We start from the raw sequence: 22,352 nt of genomic DNA on the forward strand, positions 1-22,352 counted from the left end.
TAGCTGAAGTGGTTCTCTTTGCTAATACGGTCTAATACTATTGCATACTGAACAAGAAGCAAGTACTTTATCAATGTCTTTTGGTAATGAAGGCCAAAATACTAATTATCTCACTCTTCCCTTAGTGGATGTGGATCTTGGGTAACCACGATGCAAAATCTGGATATATTCTTGTTGTAAGGAAGCAGGAACAACAATTTTGGGACCTCTGAAAATGATGCCATCTTCCATCAGCAATTCATCTCTGTAAGGAAAATAGGTTTGCACTTCAGGTAGTATACTAGATTGCTTTGATGGCCATCCAGGATTAATGTAATGAGTGAGCTTCTGTAAAATTGGATCAGTCTGAGTGGGATCTCTTAACTCATCAAACCTAGTGGTTGAAAAATTACACACTGACATCACATCAAAGTCAAAATTCTCTTGTGTCAAGCTGTTCTGTCATATTTCTGGGCAATCTGGATAAGGTATCAGCCAGATAAAGTAACTTGCCTTTCATGTAGTCCATTTTGAAACTGTACTTTTGCAATTTGAGCAACATTCTTTGCAATCTTGCTGGAGTGGAATGCATAGGCTTCTTTAGAACAGTAACTAGAGGTTGGTGGTAAGTTTCAATCTTAATAGCTCGACCATAAATATAATCATGAAACTTGTAACATGCAAATACTATTGCCAAATGTTCTTTCTCAATTTGAGCATACTGCATCTTGGTTTGGGTAAGTGTTCTAGATGCACAGGCTACTGGTCCGCCCTCTTGAACTACAACTGCACCAAGACCAAATTTTGAAGCATCACAGGAAAGAGTAACTGGTTTGTTCACATCATAGTATTTTAATGAAGGTGGGATGGCAATTTTCTACTTAAGGTCTTGAAATGCCTTCTGGTGCTGTTCACACCATCACCATGCGACATTTTTGCACACTAGCTTTCTTAAAGGTGCTATCAACTCGCTGAAGTCTGGTATAAACTTGCCTAAATAGTTGACCAAGCCAAGGAAATGCTGTAGAGCTTGTACATTGTCTGGTTCTGACATCTCAAGAATAGCTGCTTGCTTAGTCGGGTCTGGTCTCGAGCCTGTACTCGTGAACAAATGACCTACATATGCAACTTCTGGAAATCTGAATTTGCACTTCAGAGGATTGAGCTTCAAGTTTACTTCACGTGCTCTCTAGAACTTTCTTGAGGTTTCTGTCATGCTCTGATTCACCATTGCCTCCAACCAATAAATCATCTACTATTATGGCACAAGGATAACCTGAAATAATTTGCTCCATTGCACACTGAAAGATTTCACTTGCAGAATTTATTCTAAATGGCATACTTAGGAATCTGTATCTGCCAAATGGAGTACCAAAAGTAGTTAGAAATGAGGATTTTCGATTAAGCATCACTTGCCAAAATGAACTCTTTGTATCCAAGACAGAGAAAACAGAAAACAGTGATATTCGGTATTAGAGCTGCGACCTCTTTGACTGTGCCCATTGGATTATACGGTCTCTTTAATGCTATGGTCAGATCTAGTGAGTCAATACATATTTTGATTTCATCTGAGCCTTTTTTGTGAGCTGCTACCATGGTGACACCCATTCAGTTGGTTCTGTGACTGGACAAATCATACCTTTCTGCATCATTTTATCCAACTGAGCCTTAACTTTATCCTGCATAGCTATCAGAACTCTTCTCGCTGGTCTGACGACTGGAGTGACCTCTGGGTCTAACTTCATGGAATACATAACTGGAAGTTTGCCTAACTTGCCATTGAAAACATCAGCATACTCTGAGAAAATGGCCTCAGAAAAAATAGGACTTGGAAATGCACTTACACGATGAACTTCTTTAGCAAAAGAAAACAGATTCATTCTCAAACTATCTCTGAGACCCAGTAAAGATTGCATTGGTCTTCAGGCCACATAGAATAACAAGTTGTAACAGTTCTTGGCCAAATAACACGAAAGCATCACTGAAGCTTCGGTTTGAATTTCTTCTCCTTCATAAGCAACAAGTCTCGCACTACTGGCCACACTGAGTTGTTCGTTAGTTCTCACTTTTACAAATGTATCTGCTGATATAACATTATACTTTGAACCAGTGTCTACGTTAAGCTCTGTGGATCTTCCATTAATCCGGACAGTACAAAAAGTACAGTTGTGTACCTACCATAAATGTAGATGTTCGAGTGTATTCACTGTTGCAGTCATTACACTTGGGTTATCCTGCTGGCAGGCTAAAACACTTTGCTCCTTATTAATAAATTCATTGCATCAACTCTTTCACCAAGCACTGATACACCATCCACATAGAAAGCTGACTGCTTTGGCTATTTGATCACACTGCTTTTTTATATGACCTTTCTTTACAACTGTGTGAGGCTTACTTGATTTGCAAAACTTTTGGAAATGGTTCCATTTTTTTTACACTTGTGACATTGCTGACCAAATGCTAAGCACTGCTCTCTTTTAGACTCATGATTTGCACCACAATTGCGACAGTTAATAAAGCTAGACATGAGTTTTGCTGATTCATGCTTGTACTGCACTAAGTTTGCTCCCTTCTTAGAACTTGCTGGAAAACTACGACTCCTCACAGGAAACCTTGTAGGAACTGTAGCAGCTACCATATGCTTAGGCCTATTTTTGTTTGCCATGTGTTGCCTACTATCTACACTCACTCTGGACCCAACTGAAACCATGCTCTTGTCACTCGGAAGCATACTTGTGTGTTTTTCTGTCACTTCATGGATTTGACAAATCTCTATGGCTTTGCTCAACATTAAATCACTGTCACAAAGTAAAATCTTTCTCACAGCAGCACTATTAATACCACACACAAGCCTGTCCTTTATCAACTCATCTTTTAAGTCACCAAACCGACACATTTTAGCCTTGTTTCTCAGGTCAGTTATATAAGCTGCAAAAGTCTCCCCTGGTTTCTGATCTTCCGTGTAAAACAAATCCCTCTCCAAGTCTCTAATGTAATATTTGTCTGGGGGGTTACACATTTCTCTGAACTTGCACTTCAAACAGTCGGAGTCTTCCCTTGATTCAGCCTGTACAACAATATAACGGTTTTCATCTTCTCCATTATATACTGCTTGCGCATACACAAATGAATGCTCTCTTTCTATGGCCTCTGACCCAGCTAGGTTTAACAAATTGAATGCCCTAGTGCATGCATCTCTATCTGCATAAGCTGCTTGTATAAAAATATTGTACTCTTGCTCAAATATTCTCCAGTTATTTTCAATATTCTGAACAAATACAAGTGGTAAGGGCTTTCAAAATCCTTCTGTCATATTAACATATACCACTGAAGGGTTTTGCAAATAAGCACAAATATACACACATGCACATATGCTAGAAACTTATGTCAGTATTTGTAACTTTGCCCAATGCCTTTGTGCTTCTGAATTTATAAATTTTTGACCTTTTTGAAATTATGCTAATGAATAAACTTGTAGTACCTTTGAATAATTGGACTTTGTGAAATACACACTCTCATAATATCATTTTGCAATGCTAAAGTAATCTATCATCATTTTAAGAAACATCTCAAACAACTTTACGATGCAAATGAAATAAAACTCTCGGGCACTGTAATACTCTTGTAATATTGTTTTGCAGGAAACCACCTCTTATCAGTATAAGAAACATATTAAATAACTGCACCATGCGAATAAACTGGACATTTCTTGACCAAAACTCAATAACATTTCAAAGTAATTGCACTTTGCGAATAACTACACAGCACACTGAAATGTCCCCAACATGGTGGTACCTTGCTAGGCAACTCTGTAATGGTGACACTTTGCGAATAGACAACCCAGCACAAGAAACTTTTCAAAATGGCTATACTTTGATTGTATTTCATGAAATAGTTGCACTTTGCACACAATAAACTCTTCAAAATGCATGCATAGTAATAAACACACACTTTAAGAACTTTTACACACCTTGTGATACTTTGAATAACTTTTGTTATTCCCTCAATACAATATGAAGTCATAGTTATGCCAAAACACAGCACTTTGCCAAAATACATGCAGTTGGTGCCTTACTTTATTTTTGCTTAATGTGCCCTTTTTGCTCTTATTATATTCGTTGTGCTTGTTTAAGCCCTTTTCATGTCCAATGTACTTTTCTTGTGCTCGTTTTAATCCATACATGCCCAGTTTTGTTTTAAACATATTCATTTTGCTTTAAACATGCTTGTTTTATCAAATACCTTTATTTTATACATTTCCTTTAGTTAACAAACCTTTTGTGCCTTCCACTTGCTCAGTAATGCGGTTTGTGCCTTGTAATGCCCTGTTTTGTCTTTTCTGTCAATAGTTTGTACTTGTACTTTTCATTACCTTTGATTCTTTTCTGGCTCTTTTTGTGCTCATTTTTTTTTAGTTTTACCTTCACTGTCAACTCAGCACCTCATGGCTCTGAATATTATATTACTCTCTGTGATGCTGGTTCTGACACCATCTCTCTTCCCTGCTTTGGACATAATAGAAGAGTCTTTGTGGGTTCCTATCAAGCAGCTTTATTTTATACAAACACATCACTATAGAAGTTTACTGACTAACGTAAGTAACTTATATACAAACTAACACTGCGATCATGCATGCTCACACTCTGGCTGCTCTTACAAAATGGTACTAGGGATTGCACGTGTCTAGAATTTATATGTGCGCATACAGCCTTGACATGCTTCTTAAAGATACAGCACACATCACTTTCACTCTGATCTACATAGAGGACTGCCTTCAGTCTGACTAAGATTACTTGCAACCTTGGTTTGGATGTTAACTGGATCTGTCTGACTTTTTTGTTTAAGAGATTCTTCCTTCTGTTTATATTTTTCCTTCACTCTTCTTTGTAAATAATCCACAACAAATGTGAAGTCCTGAGTCCACCATGTGTGTTTGTGTTACTTACTATAACATTAGCAAACATGTTGGAGGCTCATTGTGGTTTCGGTTTAATATATTGACAGTAACTGTGCAATACATCTTATTTATAGTGCAGTTATACCATTTCAACCACATTATATGAGACACACACAATTCAGTCCAGGTAAACAACCACAATTAATGTCAAATAAACAACTCACAGTTCAATTCTTCTACCACCTGTGAAATTAATGTCTCTGGAACTTTCTCTGTCACACTCTAAAGCCCCCTGTCTGAGAGACTCCATAGTACTCTGCCAGAGGCTCATCTCTCTCTCTCTCTCTCTTTCTCTCATTTTATAAGAAGGGTATGTGGCCTCATTCATTCAGGGCAGGTGTGGAACCTCCTCACAGCCTTAACAAACTCGCCACAAGTATAGCATGCTTTGAACTCCAACCATTAGTGCTGTGTGTCAGGTCTGTTGATACCTTTGCAACTCACTTGCACCTACAGTGTGACTTGTATAGTTCTTGAAAGGTGCCTACAGCTTTAAAAAACATTTAGTGTCTTTCACAATGTCCTAGACCTCCGCTGTTTTCATTGCAAATGCAAATAACTGATGAAAGGTGCAGGAGTTATCAGTTATTTTGGTGTTTGAGATGGACAAATGCCTCATCAGCAGATTGGTTGATGATGTGACAATATCAGGTGTCTGTTTATCTCAAACTACCTTCCCTAGAAAATAATATGTTATGAACAAACATTTAGAATTACAGAAGTTGAACTAAGAACTAACATTATTTCTTTTCCTCAATGAAAGAAGAAGCATTTACACTGTATAGATGGGATGTGCCCATGTGTGATCCTTTATGTCTACATAGTCAAATGGTCTTCCATGACTTTCTAGGTACCTGCAGTGTGTATGCGTCTATTAAATCCAAGGAGACACAAACAAGGGACTTTTTCGTCATAAAATGGCAATAATAACACTATCCTTTCTGTATTTAATTTTGAAGTTTAACATCTGCAGGCCACACTGATCATACCACTCAACCTCTTAGAGCAAGAAATCTGGACAAAGCCATGAATAAAAGTGGGAAAAAGGCCCCAGAATAGGGACAATTTTTAAATATTGCTTATACAAACTTAGAAAATTGACAGAATAACAGGTTTTGCATTAACATGAATTTTCTGAAGAGTATGAAGTCTGAAACTCAATTGTCTGTCATAATTTTCCGACTTCAATATTCAATGATTTGCCAATAATTTGCCAGAAAAACATAATTTTATGAACAACAGACCACAAATATGAGGCAGAAATCTGGACATTCTGTGAAAATCTGTACAGTTAAGAGCTATGACACTGATCATAGTTTTACAGCAGAAATACCTATAACCAAGGAGAAATAGTACTGCAAAGAGCAGAACAGTCATGGGGGCTGTAGATATGGTAAAGGAACCATTGCTTTTTCACAGTGGTGCTGCATTCACAGTTTGAGAATTATACAAATTGTGCTACATGTGTGAATGAGTAAAAGTCAGAACACTAGCTTCAGTTTTCATTTCTTCTGCCATAAGACATAAAGCAAACAACAAAGACTGGCAAATCACAGCACAAACTGTCCTCATTGGGATTCACGCTGTCAACATTTGCTGTGCTGGTCCTGTACACTGCTTTTTTACTGTTTCACGTTCAGCATCAGAATCGTCCACAGCCTCACTTCCACTGTTGTCAGGAGATTCTGAAATAGATGATGACTTTTTTCTAAGACATTATCTGGTGCAGAAGGTCTAGCTGTTGTCACATGTTTTGTACTAAAGGGTTTACCTTCTGATGTTTTGTCAGTCTCCATTGCTTGGCTTCTTTACAGAATTTGTTTTGACGCTGAGTTTTCAGTTACATCAAGCACAAGTAGTGAGCCTATTTATTGGTTTAGACTCCATGACTGGACTTAACTCAATAAAATATATCTGAGACATTCTATATGCTACCTTTTGATTTCGGTGTATCTCTGCAGCTTTTGGCTATTTAACTGTTCAATGATCACACCAATATAGTTCTGATCACCCTTCCATGGCTTTCAGACTCTTAAAGTCAACTATTTTGTGCGTTTCTTTTTTCGTTTTCTTTTTTTTTAAATCTTTTGTTTAACAGATCAGTTTCACTAGCCCAGTGGTTTCTTTTCAAGGGAGACCCAAAGTGGTATTTACATTAGTAGCAAACTGCTTACTTTCATGTATACTTTCAGATTTATTTTGTTGTACAAAATGGGTCACTTCACTATTAAGAACACATTCTCAGCTTGCACATTCTGATACTTTACTTTTAGCTCAAGCAAGGTGGTGGTAACTTTTTTGCAGCTTCTGTCACAGTTTTCGATCTCACTCTGTAGAGACCAAATGTCAGTTTATATCTGAAACCGAGTTCTCTTTTATCTTTCCAGTTCAAACACAATGTTACTTTCTTCTTTCTTCTTTTAGCTTGTGATGTCACTATACTGTTCCAACTTGCACATGAAGCTGAGTCTTTCGGACAAGTCAGCAATGACTTTATCAGCTTTATTTTGCTATTTCATTGGCTGGTGAAGGTCAGCCAACAGCCTTGTACAACTCTCTGTCATTATATTTTTATTTTCAGAAGCCATCTGTTCTAACACTGCTACTGCCCCTCTCTCTGCTTAAAGACAGTGTGCCCTGGCTGCTTTAACATTTCTACATTAACTATGTAATGCTCCAACTTCATCTTGCAGGGCTCTACATTGTCCAGCATTGAGAGAGTATCTCATTTATTTCCTCTTATTCTTGGTTATTCCTTTGTTGCATAAGTATACTTGCTGTAACAAGCTCCACTGCTTTTTCACAAGTTCTTCTTTCTGTAACAAGCTCCACTGCTTTTTTTGTTATTTCTTGACAAGACTTATTTTAAATGTATGACTGCCTGTGTAGTAAGTGACGGTTTAATGAAGATGTTTCTTCTTTAAAAAAAATCAGGAATTGAATAATTTATGCAGTATTGCTTAGGTTATATGATATATAGCAATATATGTGAAGTATAATATTTGTTATGTTAATATAGTTTGATTACTTTTACATGAATGTAAATTTGCCTATGTCACAAGTGATAATTCAATAAAGGTGTTTGAAAAAAAAAGACTTAATTTAAAGCCCAAGATCTGTCCTTCATCATTATCTATCTTTGCTTTCCTTGAACCCACAGAGCAGGAGTTATCACTCTCAAATAAGGTGTCGCTCTGCATAGTTGCAACATTGGACTGCAAAATATCAATTTGCCCTGGCCTATCTGAGATATTTTAGTGCAAAGCATTCTCACTCTGCTGTACCACAGCAATGTTTATAATCAGACTTAGAAGGCCAACACCACTTTCTTCTGTAAACCCATTTTGCTATATCTCAGCAGAATAATATTTTTATACCTTCCATGAGAGCAGCACAAGTACTGTTTTGTTTATAACCTCTTTTGCCTCTCATTTTTCAGCACAGACAATTCCTAATCCCTTTTACCAGGACTGTATATAATTTTCTTTTTGAGACATATAGCAATGAACCCTATTTTCAAAGTCAATGGTTTACTTTCCTAGAGACTGCACCTTACACTAAGCTACTTTCAAAAAAAATTTCATCAGAATTTTAGTAACATAATTTTATTACGTCTTTTATTGTAAGCCTTTAGTATAACATTGACAAACATTTTTCCTCTTCCAAGCTGTTTTTTACCTGCTGCAAAGACTCAGGTTTGTTATTGAAGGAAGCCTCGGTACAGACACATGGCAAATATTTTGTAGGCATGGCAGTTCCTTAGTGTTAACAATTCACTACTGAATATTAATTGATGCACTCTGTCACAGACTGTACCTAGTGAGATTCAGTGCTGTATAAAGTTCCAGAAGCAGTCAGTGCCTCCCATACACTGCACTTTTCTTTTACTTTAATTTCTCTTAATTTCTATAAAGTTCCAGAATCAGTCAGTGCCTCCCACACATTGCACTTTTCTTTCACTTTAATTTCTCAACAAGTAGGGTTTACAAACACACACAGCATTTGCCTGCATAAAATTTAGTGTATTTTAGGAACAACACAGTTCTCTTTAGAAAACATAGCAGGAAGTACTTTTTTGCTTGCTTTAAACACAGGATAATTTATAAATGCAAGTAATGTCTGGTTCATGCAAGCAGTATATTTTTCTTTTCGCTGTTACAACACCACATTTGCTTCAGCATCTTATAAGAATGTACACTACACACTATAAAGCTTTCAGCTTTTCACCCAACTACTAACTTCAGTTATTTCATTTGCCAGTGCTCTTGAACACATGTTTAATGTTGCAAAAACATTTTCCAGAACACATGGCTTTCAGTAGTTTAGTATAGTCAATATGCATGTATTTGAAAAGCAACCTTTCAGCGATTTATAATGCAAGTTTTTGGAAAACGATCTTTCAGCAGTTTCATATCACTTTGTTACAGCATTCGACAGTATGTGGCATTCTGTCACTATTTTTCATAAAACCATTTCAAACTTTATTTAATGAGTACTCCAGTTGCTTCAATCTCACAGTCCAGTTCCTGTTTCTGGATCTTTGTCCATGGATATGGCAAAGAGGAGGCTATGACTCTATATAGCAAAGCAGTTTCTGCACAACTTAACAATTAACAAATCAAATTTGCATTTCTCATTTAATGAACAGAGTTTAAGAAACAAACTTCACAGCTTGTAACCACAATTGCTTTGAATACACCAATGAATTAGCAGTCACTTTAAATTTCTTTTAACAGTGCTTTTATAGGACAGTTGCTCTCTCACCCCCATTTCAATACACACTCTCAATTCACTTTTGTCAGACTTACAGTATCTCAAAGGTATTTTTCATACATTTTCAAGATGGCTACTGGCAGCAAAAACTCATATTTTAGCCACATTTTCTCCAGATTTAATTAGGGTTGAACTAAGTTAAACAGTAGGTATTTTATGTAGGCACCATTCCTTAAAATATATTTTATTTGCTTTTTCAAGAAAAAACAGCAAGTTCACTGGTATCAAATAACTTTTATTTAAAGCAAAAAGCTTTTCTATAAAATAAAATCTATAAAATAAAATAACAAGACATATTTTTATTTAAGGTAAAATGATCACACAGTTTACAGAAAACACCTGCACCACCCATGTGAGGGGCTGTGCCCTCCACCCCCCACTTACATATTCTAACTCTGAGGTCACACTACATACAAACACACACACCACCACATAAGCTACATTCTCCTCACACACACACATCACAGCAACAAAACACACTAACACACACCACAGACTCTACCCAAAACCCTTAACACATACAGACTTACCTGAATCCATAATCACAGCGAAACCTCAGAAGCACGAAATTCAAAACCTCCAGAATTCAAGGTTTTAAATTTCGTGCTTCTGAGGTTTCGCTCTTTTCAGGATTCTACTTTATGGGCTTGAAATAGTGAATTTCGATATTTCAGTATTTTGACCTTTAAGTGAATCCATATATATATATATATATATATATATATATATATACACACACACACACACACACACACACACACACACACACACACACACACACACACACATATATGGGTCGACTTCTAAATTTCAAAATTTCAAAATTTCAAAATATGACTTTCTTATGGTCGAGACAGTAAGATCAAAGTTTTGAAATTTCGAAATTTAAATAAATTTTTTTTTTTTTAAGTTTTTGCAGTGGAGCAAATCCCCTGCACCCCCACACCGCCTGATAATTAAATATACCAACTCAGAGATCACACTTCAGTGAGGAGAACAGTAAATCTACTGTTCCGCACTGTACAGTGACCTCCATTTAAATGGTTCAAAGTTTCAAAACTTGACCATAAAAAATTCAACATTTTGAAACTTTGAAATTTAGAAGTAGACAAATACACACCCACATATATATATATATATATATATATATATATATATATATATATATATATATAGATTAATAGGTATCTATATATATATATATATATATATATATATATATATATCTATAGTTTAATAGGTAGGTACTAGGCTATCTGCCCGAGGGCATTTATAAGCCTAGCCAGAGTGTGTCGGCTTTCGCCACCCCATTGATTAATTAACTGATCCTCTGTCAAGCACAGCCAATGAAGTGATCCCAGGGGTGTATTTTCTGTTACCCATCCACTCGTCAAGGTTTCTCTTGAAGAGTGTTAGTGAGGGGCTCTGCCTGATGTAATTTGGAATTTTGTTCCAAGGCATGGGGAGTCTCTGTGACAGGAATCTATCCCTCTAGCATGTTCTATTTATTGGTGTGGCGAGGTTTAGCTCACTAGAGCGCATGTCTCGCAGTGACCTGGATTTCTTTAGGTGGAGCATGTCATTCAATTCTGAGTTGGACATGGCTTTGTAAGTCAGGCAGAGATCACCTCTGAGTAAGCGATATGCCACTGAGTACAGCTGGAGTTTTTTCAGTCAGGCTGCATAGGACATATGTTTGAGACCAGTAATTTTCTTAGTGAGGTACTTTTGTGGTCTTTCCAGCTGTTGGAAGTGCCTTGTGAGGTACATCCCAAATGGGGCATTGTACTCTATGATGGGTCTAATGAGTGATGAGTAGAGGGGCACTATAACCTCTTTATTTCTAGATGTGAACCCTTTAGTAATTAGATGGGCCACATAGAAGGATTTCCTAACTACTTTGACAATATGATTGTCAAAGGAGAGATTACTATCTACTTGGGTTCCCAGATCTCTTATTACCTCTTCTGTATTAAGGGGACTGCCACCTATGTGGTCATTCGTGGGTGTTTTGTTTTTCCCAAACGGGATGACTATGCATTTTTTGGCATTTAGCTTGAGGCCGTGACTTTGACACCAGGTGTTCATCTCAGTAAGGCCCTTTTGGAGGATGCCCATGTCAGCCGGAGAGTCAATTATGGCTCCCAGTTTGCAGTCATCGGCAAACTTGGTTAGCCATAGTCCTCCTGTGTTTGCCTGTACTTCTGAAAAGTATATGCCGAACAGTAGGGGTCCCAGGACCGAGCCTTGTGGGACACCACTTGTGACTGGTTTAGAGTCGACCTGGAGCCCGCTATTCTTACTGTGCTAGTTCTGTCTGTAAGCCACTTGGCAACCTATCTCGTGATGTAGGGGTTTATGTTCAGGCTGGTGAGTTTTTCTGTAATACCCGAGTGGGGAATGGTGTTGAAAGCCTTAGCGAGGTCAAGGTAGGCTGTGTAAACCACCTTTCCCTCATCTATGGCCTTGGTGACTGTCTTAAAAAAGTCAACCAGGTTTAGTAGGCATGATCTGCCCTTAACAAAGCCGAACTGTGTCAGGTCAAGTGTTTGGAGTTTCCCAATGTCTTTGTTAATGAGTTCCATGATGATGCTCTCCATAGCCTTGCAGACCAGGCTAGTCTGGCTTATAGGGCAATAGTTACCAGGGTCAGTTGTGGCCCCTCCTTTGTGGAGAGGAATAACCTTTGCTGTGCGCCATTCTATGGGCACATAGCCTGTGGAGAGGCTGAGGCTGAACAGTGTGTTTAGGTGTGGGGGGTTAGTTTGTTCTGTAGTTCGTGCAAGACGCAGCCTGGGACACCATCTGGTCCCATTGACACTGTGTTTTTTGCTTTTGAAAGGGCTGTTTTCACCTGTGCGTCTGTGATTTTTGGGACACTACACTTTTCCGGTCTTGTTGTGGGCCCTTTTGGAGGTGAGAGGGGGGTGAATTTTGCACTGAATCTATCTGCCAGGATGTTGGCAATATCAGTGGGTTCAGTATATTTTGTGCTATTTTGCACTAATTCAGTGCATATCTACGAGTTGCCACTTAGATTCTTAACATAGCTAAAGAAGGCTTTGTGGTTATCTTTTGAATCCTTGGCTATTTTTCTTTCAAAGTTAGCCTTGGATGATTTCATGAGGGACCTCAGTTTCTTACTGATGCTGATCAGGTATATCTTTCCTACTTCTGATTTTTTTTTTTCTGAACTAGTTTCTCCCTTCTATTGTATAGCCTTTTTATTGCAGGGGTCCACCAAACTGGTTTCCTTCTCTTAGAGGAGTGAGTCTTGGTTTTGCTAGGGATGGCACAAACCATGCATCCTTGTAGGTGCTCATAGAGTGCATTTGTAAAGGTTTCTGCATCATGGGCAGCGTTATCCTTTAGCGTGGGGGCTGTGAAACTTACCACCACTGTCTTAAGTAAGGTGAAGTTTGCTTTAGAAAAGTTTTTTACTGTGGTTTCCTTAGCTGGGGGTGGTGGTGGGGTGTGGACATCCAGAGTGATTAGTTTATGGTCTGATCTAACCAGAGACAGGTTGACCTCCGGTGTGGAACACCTGTCACCCATGTTGGTGCTGACCAGGTCCAATATGTTTTCCCCTCTGGTAGGGGAGTTTACCAGCTGATCCAGGGCATTTGAGTTGATGAATTCCAGGAAGCGCTGGGCCTGGGAATTTGTACTAGAGTAGTTTTCCCAGTGAATGGTAGGGTAATTGAAATCGCCCAATATCAGTGTGTTTGGTAGGACCTTCATGTTTTCCAGTGTCTCCAGAAAGGTGGAGTGGTGGTCCTGGGTCATGGAGGGTGATCTGTAGCAGGCCACAATTTGCATTTCAGATTTGCCCGATGTTAGATGCACATGGATGATCTCAGACGTATCATGCTGCGCCACTAATGTAGGTATCCTTGATGAAAATGGATACACCCCCCCCTTTTGTGTTTCAGTCCATGTTCTGGATCTGAAACGTGTGGTATGAGTTGTAGCCCATTAGTGCTGGGGTGCTCTCTGGAGCCTTGAACCAGGTTTCAGTTACTACACAGATGTCGACGTTCTCCTACTGAGGATTGCTTCAAGCGCATGCATTTTGAGATTTAAACTCCTGGCATTGAGTAGCATAACCCTCAGTTTTTTGTTAATTGTGCTGTTTATGGAGGTGGGTTTGACTTTTGAGCCTTGCCTAAAAAAGGCACTATGGGGGCAGCAACAGTCTTGGCCAGTATTCGAAAGCCTAGGGGTGACAGGTGCAAGCCATCTCTTGCGAAGCAATGCGGCTTGTCAAGCATGTCGTCCCAGGCTGACAGACACTGGATCCCCTTGTAATGACACCAGAAGCTTAGCCAATTGTTGAAATTTATATATTTTTTTTTATATTGAGGTATCATTCTTGGTGAGGGCAGGATGCTACTCAGGGTCAGGGTCATATCCGCCTGGGTTACATGATCAGAGAGCTCTTTCACGTCCCTTTTCATGTAGTCCCGGGAGGTACGTCTCAGGTCATTCACACCAACATGAACAATGACAGAGTCATATTTTTACTTGTTCTGGAGTGACCTGAGTGCTTGTGTTATGTGGCGGACTCTGGCTCCTGACAGGCAGCTAACAGTAGCCTTCTGCTTGTCCAGCCTAGTGAGTGGGACGTCAGTGTGCCTGACTATAGAGTCACCTATTACTCGTATGTTAGGTATGTTATTTTGCCTTAAGGGCTGTGATTGTGTGGCACACTGATTTTATCTTTTAAGTGTTGTCTGGTTTGTGATGGGAATTGCAGGTTGTTTGGGTGTCTGCTTTGGAGGTGTCTGATGCTTTTGCAAGTTTTTATTTAGGGCCTCCAAGTATGATTTTGTGTACTTATGTGTATTTTTTGCTAGTGCTGTTTTAGTAGGTCTGTGTGCAGATGGAGTTGTGGTGCAAGTGTTAAAATTCTCCTCTTGACTGTCTGTTCCAGTCTTGGGTGGAGACAGCTTAGCTTCCAGTTTGGCTGTATAATTGCATCTCTCGCATATGTTAGTGTTTTGTGGTAGCAGGAGAGGGTTGTCTGTGTACATGATGCAGTTGTAACATTGCCTCAGGATACCCAGATTCACAAGCTGGATGGAGAGTGCACCTGAAGTTGCCCTTTGGTCATGCCTGAATAGTAGTGTGAGCTGCTTAGTCGCTTGGTTGGTGAGGGGTGAATAAAGAGCCTTGTCCTGATGGGCAATCAATGTCAGGGTATATTAGTGCTTGCTATTAGTTCTGAACAAGAGCTGGGCTGTAAGATGCTTTTTGAGTGCTTAGGTTGAGAGTTAGACTAGTTTCAAGGGGAAAAACTGAAGAGGAGACAGTGGAGCTGGGAATAATTTAACCGCAGCTAACCGGCACTGCCCGGTGCGCAAAACCGTGCAAACGCGGTTTTTATAGTAGGGAAATGAAAGAGATAGAAATAATCCCAAAATGGCCAATAAACTACTAACTTCTGGGCTGGAACCACTCCTCCAGGGACAGACAGGTTGCTCAAAGCTCCCCTCTCTCACAGGTGAACACAGAAACTTCCTTCTATCCAAGTAAGGTATGGGCAACTCAGAAACTAGTATTACAGCCCTGAATTCAGCAGTAGCCTGAAAATTGGACTATACTAGCTTAGAAAGGCAAGAAACAAGGAATTTCTTTGTTTTTTTTTTTTTTTTTGAAAAGATAAGGCAAAAACAGTAAAAAATACACTTAAAACAGCTTTAAATGACTACAAGTGATCAGAAAAGGCTATCACACTTTAGTGTGCAGCCTACAACAGTTAAACAAATTATTTAAACAAAAAACAACTTTTTAAAAGTGCAGACAGTCAAATAAGTACACTATGAGAAAAAAACAAGCTTTTAAATCAGAATAAACGCTGGAAAATCTGTGTTTAGGCGGAAAACAGTTAAGTACAGCAAGAAAGTACAGAAAACTGATACTTAATCACTCCAAAGTCTCTCTCCTAAGCTAGAAGGCTTGTATCAGTTTAAGGCTTTCTAGTGCTACCCAGTAGGTTAGTTACAGGAAAGATGGGAAACAAGTGCAGATGTGGTCTTTTAAACCAGAAAGTAGAAAGAGACGGACAAACTGTCCAAATGGTTAATAAACTACAATTTCTGGGCCAAGAACCTCTCCTCTCATGGTAGACAGGCTACCTAGTGCTTACCACTCTCACTGATAAGCTAGAAGGCTTTCCTCCAACACAGAAGGCTTGCGGGGCTCAGAAGCTTATTAACAGTGCTGGATACAGCAACTCTGTATCTGGACTAGGCTAGTTACAGGAAAGGTGGGAAACAAGCGCAAGTGTGTCTTTTAAACTAGAACGTTGAAAGAGATGGAAAAAAACTGCCCAAACGGACAATAGCTACAATTTCTGGGCCAGGAACCACTCCTCTTGTGGTAGATAGGCTACCTAATGCTTACCACTCCCACTGATAAGCTAGAAGGCTTCCTTCCAACAGAGAAAGGCTTGGGGGGGCTCAGAAGCTTACAAAGAGTCCTGGAATACAGCAAATCTGTACCTGGACTATACTAGTTACAGGAAAGGTGGGGAACAAGTACAAATGTAGGCTTTTAAGCCAGCAAGTTGAAAGAGATGGAAAACTGCCCAAACATATATATGGAGAGAGAGGTAAGCTTCATTTTATCTAAGTCTACTTTTGTTGATTCACAAATCATCAAATAATTTAACAGAAAACTCATTTAATCAAAAACATATTTTGTTGAATCACATTATACAGAATAGAATAGAAGCCTATAGACAGATAGTCATTAGTGGTGTGGTTTTAGGTAATGGCATAGTAGGAGTTTGGAGGAAATTTATTCATAGGTTCGTAGGTTCATACTAGGCTATCTGCCCTAGGGCATTTATAAGCCTAGCCAGAGTGTGTTTTGCTTTCGCCACCCATTTTAAATTAATTTTGCTATGACCTTTTTCGAGGTTAGTATACTGTGCCTCTGTCTAACAGTGACACAGAAGTGATACCCGGGGTAAACCTACCATCTCCCATCCACTCATCAAGATTCCTCTTGAAGAGAGTCAATGAGGGACTCTGCCTAACCTGGACTGGGATTTTATTCCAGAGTGAAGGGAGCCTCTGGGTTATGAATCTGTCCCTCCAGCATGTCCTATTTATTTCAGTGCTGAGGTTCAAGTCTCTCGAGCGCATAGCTCGATGGGATTTGGATTTTCTGAGGTGCAGCATGTCCATTAATTCCGGGTTGGACATGGCTTTATATGCCAGGCACAGATTACCTTTGAGCAGGCGGTATGCCACTGAGTAGAGCTGGAGTTTCTTTAACCGGGCAGCATATGGCATCTGTTTGAGCCCTTTGATCCTCTTGGTGAGGTACTTTTGGGGTCTTTCCAGATGCTACAGGTGTCTGGTAAGGTACATCCCAAAAGGGGTATTGTACTCAATTATGGGCTTGATGAGGGATGAGTAAAGAGGCACAATGACCTCCCCTGATCTAGATGTGAATCCCTTCATGATTAGGTGGGCTATATAAAATGTTTTTCTAACCACTTTGGCCACGTGGTTGTCAAATGAGAGATTGCTATCAACTTGGGTCCCCAAGTCCCTAATTACTTCTTCTGCACTTAATGGATTACCACCTATGTGGTAATTTGTGGGCACTTTGTTTTTGCCAAAGGGGATGACTATACACTTTTTGGTGTTTAGCTTGAGGCCATGGCTCTGGCACTAGTTGTCTGTTTCTATGAGGCCCTTTTGGAGGATGCTTGTGTTGGATGGAGAGTCGATTATGGTGCCCAGTTTGCAGTCATCTGCAAACTTGGTCAGCCACAGTTCTTCCGTGTTGGCCTGTACCTCCGAGAAATTTATACCGAACAAGAGAGGTCCCAGGACTGAGCCTTGTGGGACGCCACTTGTAACTGGTTTGGAGTCTGACATGGCTCCAGCAATTCTAACCATGTGGGTTCTGTCCTTGAACCAGTTTGCAACCCATCTAGTGACATAGGGGTTTATATTTAAGCTGGTGAGCTTATCTATAATACTCGAGTGGGGTATTGTATCGAAGGCTTTTGCGAGGTCCAGGTAGGCTGTGTGGACCACCTTCCCCTCGTCAATGGCCTTGGTGACTGTTTCAAAGAAATTGACCAGGTTTAAGAGGCAGGATCTGCCTTTAACAAAGCCGAACTGTGTAGGATCCAGTGTCTGTAGGTCCCCAATATCTTTATTTATGAGGTCTATGATGATCCTTTCCATAGACTTGCAGATCAAGCTAGTCAGGCTTATGGGGCGATAGTTTCCAGGATCCGTTGAGGCACCACCTTTGTGGAGAGGGACCACTGTTGCTGTACGCCACTCTTTGGGTACATATCCTGTAGTAAGGCTGAGATTGATCAGTAGTTTTATGTTTGGGTTTACCTCTTCTTGGAGTTCATGTAGGACACAGCCCGGGACACCGTCTGGTCCCATTGATGCTCTGTTTTTTGCTTTGGAGAGCCCGGCTCTTACCTGAGCATCTGAGATGTCAGGGGGGCAGCACTCTGCTTGGATAGATAGTTGCTCTTTTGGTGGGGAGGGGGGGGGAGAAGTTTGCGCTGAACCTGTCAGCTAGGATGTTGGCAATGTCTGTGGGTTCGATGTATTTTTTGTCATTTTGGACTAATTCTGAGCATATCTGGGAATTCCCACCCAGGTTCCTAACATAACTAAAGAAAGCCTTGTGATTATCCTTAGTGTCCTGTGCAATTTTTCTCTCTAAGCTGGCCTTAGAAGATTTTATGAGTGCCCGTAGTTTTTTGCTAATACTGATCAGAGATGCCTTCCCTTTTTGGGATTTCGCTTTATCATGTAGTAGCTTCCTCCTTCTATTGTATAGTTTGTTTATGGCTGGGGCTCCTGTTCCATAGATGGGGTAGTCTCTGGGATATATACCTATCTCTCCAGCAGGTCCTATTGTAGAACATTATTTACACTTTGACTTTGCACTGCACACAAGAAGCATTTGATGTATTTCCCATGAAATATGAATCAGTTAAATGCTTTTTTGATGAAATGTATTTCCAATATTTTCAGTTCTTTTTTTTACTATTTGTGATTATATAAAATGAATTTGACTGAATGAAACATACACACACACACACACACACACACACACACACACACACACACACACACACACACACACACACACACACACACATATATGTATAGTTGGGTAATAACTCTGCTCAGTGAGAACCAAACATAAGCAAGGCTGCATTTCCTGCTCCCCCGTTTTCCCCATCCTAACCCCATCCAGCCAGATATACTGGCAGCTAAGCTACGGTGCAGTCTAGCAGTCTAGTGCAACACTGTTTATAGATGTCCTGCTTCTGTACTAGTAGGCTTGATGTTGACGTTTTTATTTGTCGGTTAGCAAAGATATTAAGGCTATGAAATAAGTTCACAGGTTTGTAGGAGTTTACTAGGCTAACTACCACAACGGCCTTTTTAAGCCTAGCCATGCATCCCAAATCTATGACAAGTTCTGATATCCTTGATAAGTGTAAGCATGGGCCTGGTAGATGAACCATTTACAGGTTACCTGTGTCAATTAGAGGCACTGGTGCAAAACCAGGGATGAAGTTCCGGTTTCCCATCCAATTGTCCAAGTTGCTTCACATGGATGGGGAGCCTGTTCTATAGATGGGGTAGTCTCTGGGATATATACCTATCTCTCCAGCAGATCCTATTTATATCACAGGCAAGGTTTAGACTTTAGAATGGGTAATTATGGTGCTGTTTGTTTTGTGGATATGCAGGAGGTACATCAGAGTGAGGTCTGACAATACCCTGTATGCCAGGCATAGATCTCCCCTCAAAAGCCTGTAGGAAACAGAATACAAGGATATGGCCTTGAGGTGGTCTGCATAGGGCATTTTACTTACGTCCTGCATTCTTTTAGTGAGGAACCTCTATAGACATTCCAGTTGTTGGATATGCCTGAATCATTAATTCAAGGTTGTAACAAGGATGGGGTATAGCTGAAGTACTCTCAAGCTCCTACTGCTTAACCATTATTCCTGTAAAATTTTACCAGGAGTGGGGTTTGAACCCAAGTGGATATACATCCATTGGATCTTAAGTCCAACACCTAAACCACTTGGCCATCCTATGAAATGTTAATCAGCCTGTATGTCAGCATTTAATTACTTTGGCATCCACTTGCCTACCATGTGACTCTCAGTAAGTCATTTTACCAGACAGTACTCCTTGGTCACCACAAATAAGTAAAAGAAAAAAAAATAGTAACTGCATTTCATAAATTGCCATTGTTAAGCACTGTGTGTGTGCTACTACCAATATATCAGTGAGTCTCTCACATAATACTTTAAGTCTTAAAATAAACACTACTATACAGTTTTCTGCAAGAAAAGGAAATGTCTTTATTTTTATCAAGCTGCTGCTATCATCTGTCTCAACTCAAGCATACAGTATATCAGTAGTAAATCAAGAGTATCTAATGCACACAGGACAAACCTATAAGGAAAAAAGAGAGTAGATGGGACAAATATAAAAAGAGGGGAGTTAGGCAAGAAAAGTGTTAGAAATGGTTAAATTTGAGATGAAAACTCTGTGTGCAACAGGACTGAAAACTTACAGCTCTGGCAGAACGCCTCGTCTGACCGATCAGGACACTGCACTACTCCATCACAGGCATAAGTGATGTCGACACAACAGCCATCGTCACAAAGGAACTGGTAGCGAGAACAACTCCCTTTACAGCCTGCATCACAATAATGGGCAGAAATCAAAAGCTGGTCAAAGGTGATCAACAGGCAACAGACTATGGAGGATTGAGTTGGAATCAACTTCAGAATCTGGCAATGTGATTGGGACACTGTAGTGTCAATGTACAATACAGAGCTATAGATGTATCTCTGCACATTTCTTAAATGTTACAGGTGTACTCCTAATGTTTGGTTTGTTCTAAAAAACACAAAAAAGAAAATAAATTCCGTTTTACAAATACTTGTTCAAAACTGATAACCAAACTGCATTTTCAAAGGAGTTCTCTTGAGTTCAGATGACAAATGCAACCGTTACTAATAAGATTAACCATCAAAGCTAATCAGCCATACAATACATGCAAGCTACAGCTCTCTGCCACATATAAGGTGTTCCCGCTCAAACCGGACAATGCTACTACTGTTGTTCATGTTTTGTGTGCAGCACTGAACATATAGGTTCATAGGTAGGTACTAGGCTATCGGCCCTAGGGCCTATACAAGCATAGCCATAACAATTCCCTGGATATTTCTTCCCACAATATTTACTTCCCTGTACTCCTGTCTAGCAGGGCAACTGACGTGATCCCCGAGGTGAATTTCCTATCTCCCATCCAATCGTCAAGGTTACTTTTGAAGAGGGTCAAGGAGGTGCTCTGCTTGACATGTATGGGCAGTCTATTCCAGAGTATGAGGAGTCTCTGGGTCAGAAACCTATACCTCCAGCATGTTTTGTTCATTGTGATGACAAGGTTTAGATCCCTGGAGCGTGTGGCTCTGAGGGATTGGGATTTCTTTACATGGAGCATGTCCAACAGCTCAGGGTTTGACATGGCCTTGTATGTTAAGCAGAGATCACCTCTGAGTAGACGATATGCCACAGAGTATAGCTGGAATATTTTTAGATGGTTAGCATAGGGCATCTGCTTTAGGCCTGTGATTCTTTTAGTGAGGTATTTCTGCGGCCTTTCCAGCTGTTGCAGATGTCTTGTGAGGTGCATACCAAATGGGGCATTGTACTCTATAATGGGTCTAATGAGGGATGAGTACAGTGGGACAATGACCTACTTTTTTCTGGATGAAAAGCCCTTAGTGATGAGGTATGCCACATGGAAGGATTTCCTGACTGTTGTGGCAATGTGGTTATCGAAGGTGAGACCACTGTCCACCTGTGTCCCTAAGTCTCTCATCACACTTTTGATGTTTAGTGTACTGCCACCTATGTGGTAATTCATGGGTACATGTTTTTTTCACAAAGGGGATAACTATACATTTCTTGGCATTAAGCTTGAACCCATGGCTCTGGCACCAAGCATCTGTTTTTGTAAGGCCATTTTGTAGAATATCCACATAATTTGGGGATTCAATAATGGCTCCCAGTTTGCAGTCATCTGTGAACTTTGTTATCCAGAATCCCTTAGTGTTGGCCTATACTTCAGAGAAGTAGATGCCAAACAAGAGCGGTCCCAGGACTGAACCCTGAGGTACTCCACTTGTCACCTGTCTGGAGCTGTATTTGGAGTCGGCTACTTTTACAGTCTGGGTTCTGTCAGTAAGCCAGTTGGCAACCCATTGAGTGATGTAGGGATTTATGCCCAGCTTAGTAAGTTTATCTATGATTCCAGAGTGGGGGATGGTGTCGAAGGCCTTGGCGAGGTCCAGATAGGCTGTGTGGACCGCCTTACCCTCGTCCACAGCCCTGGAGACTGATTCAAAGAAGTCAGTCAGTTTCAGGAGACAAGATCGGCCCTTCATGAACCCAAACTGGATGGGGTCCAGTGTTTGAAGTTTTGCCAATGTCTTTGTTTATAAGTTTCATGAGGATTACCTTTGAATGAGTGAACTGCATATATGCGAACAGTCGTTTCAGCGACCCATAATGCCAAAATACGGACAACATCGAAGGATCAAATGTCGAAAATG

The 22,352-nt window shown here is 40.0% G+C and overlaps 1 protein-coding gene across 2 annotated transcripts in view; it reads right to left on the reverse strand.

Annotated features, from left to right (window-relative positions):
• Positions 1-22,352, reverse strand: part of LRP11 (LDL receptor related protein 11) — a 730,391-nt gene that overhangs the window by 391,246 nt on the left and 316,793 nt on the right. The window contains exon 4 of one of the 2 annotated variants that reach the window (XM_044069066.1): positions 20,303-20,428. The exons of the other annotated variant lie outside the window; for it this stretch is intronic. Within the exon in view, the coding sequence (XP_043925001.1) occupies positions 20,303-20,428 (126 nt within the window). The remainder of the gene's footprint in view (positions 1-20,302; positions 20,429-22,352) is intronic. 2 annotated transcript variants of the gene reach the window in all.

This window comes from Protopterus annectens, chromosome 1.part0, assembly GCF_019279795.1.
Source record: "Protopterus annectens isolate FY-2018-M chromosome 1.part0, PAN1.0, whole genome shotgun sequence".
Taxonomy (NCBI): domain Eukaryota; kingdom Metazoa; phylum Chordata; order Ceratodontiformes; family Protopteridae; genus Protopterus; species Protopterus annectens.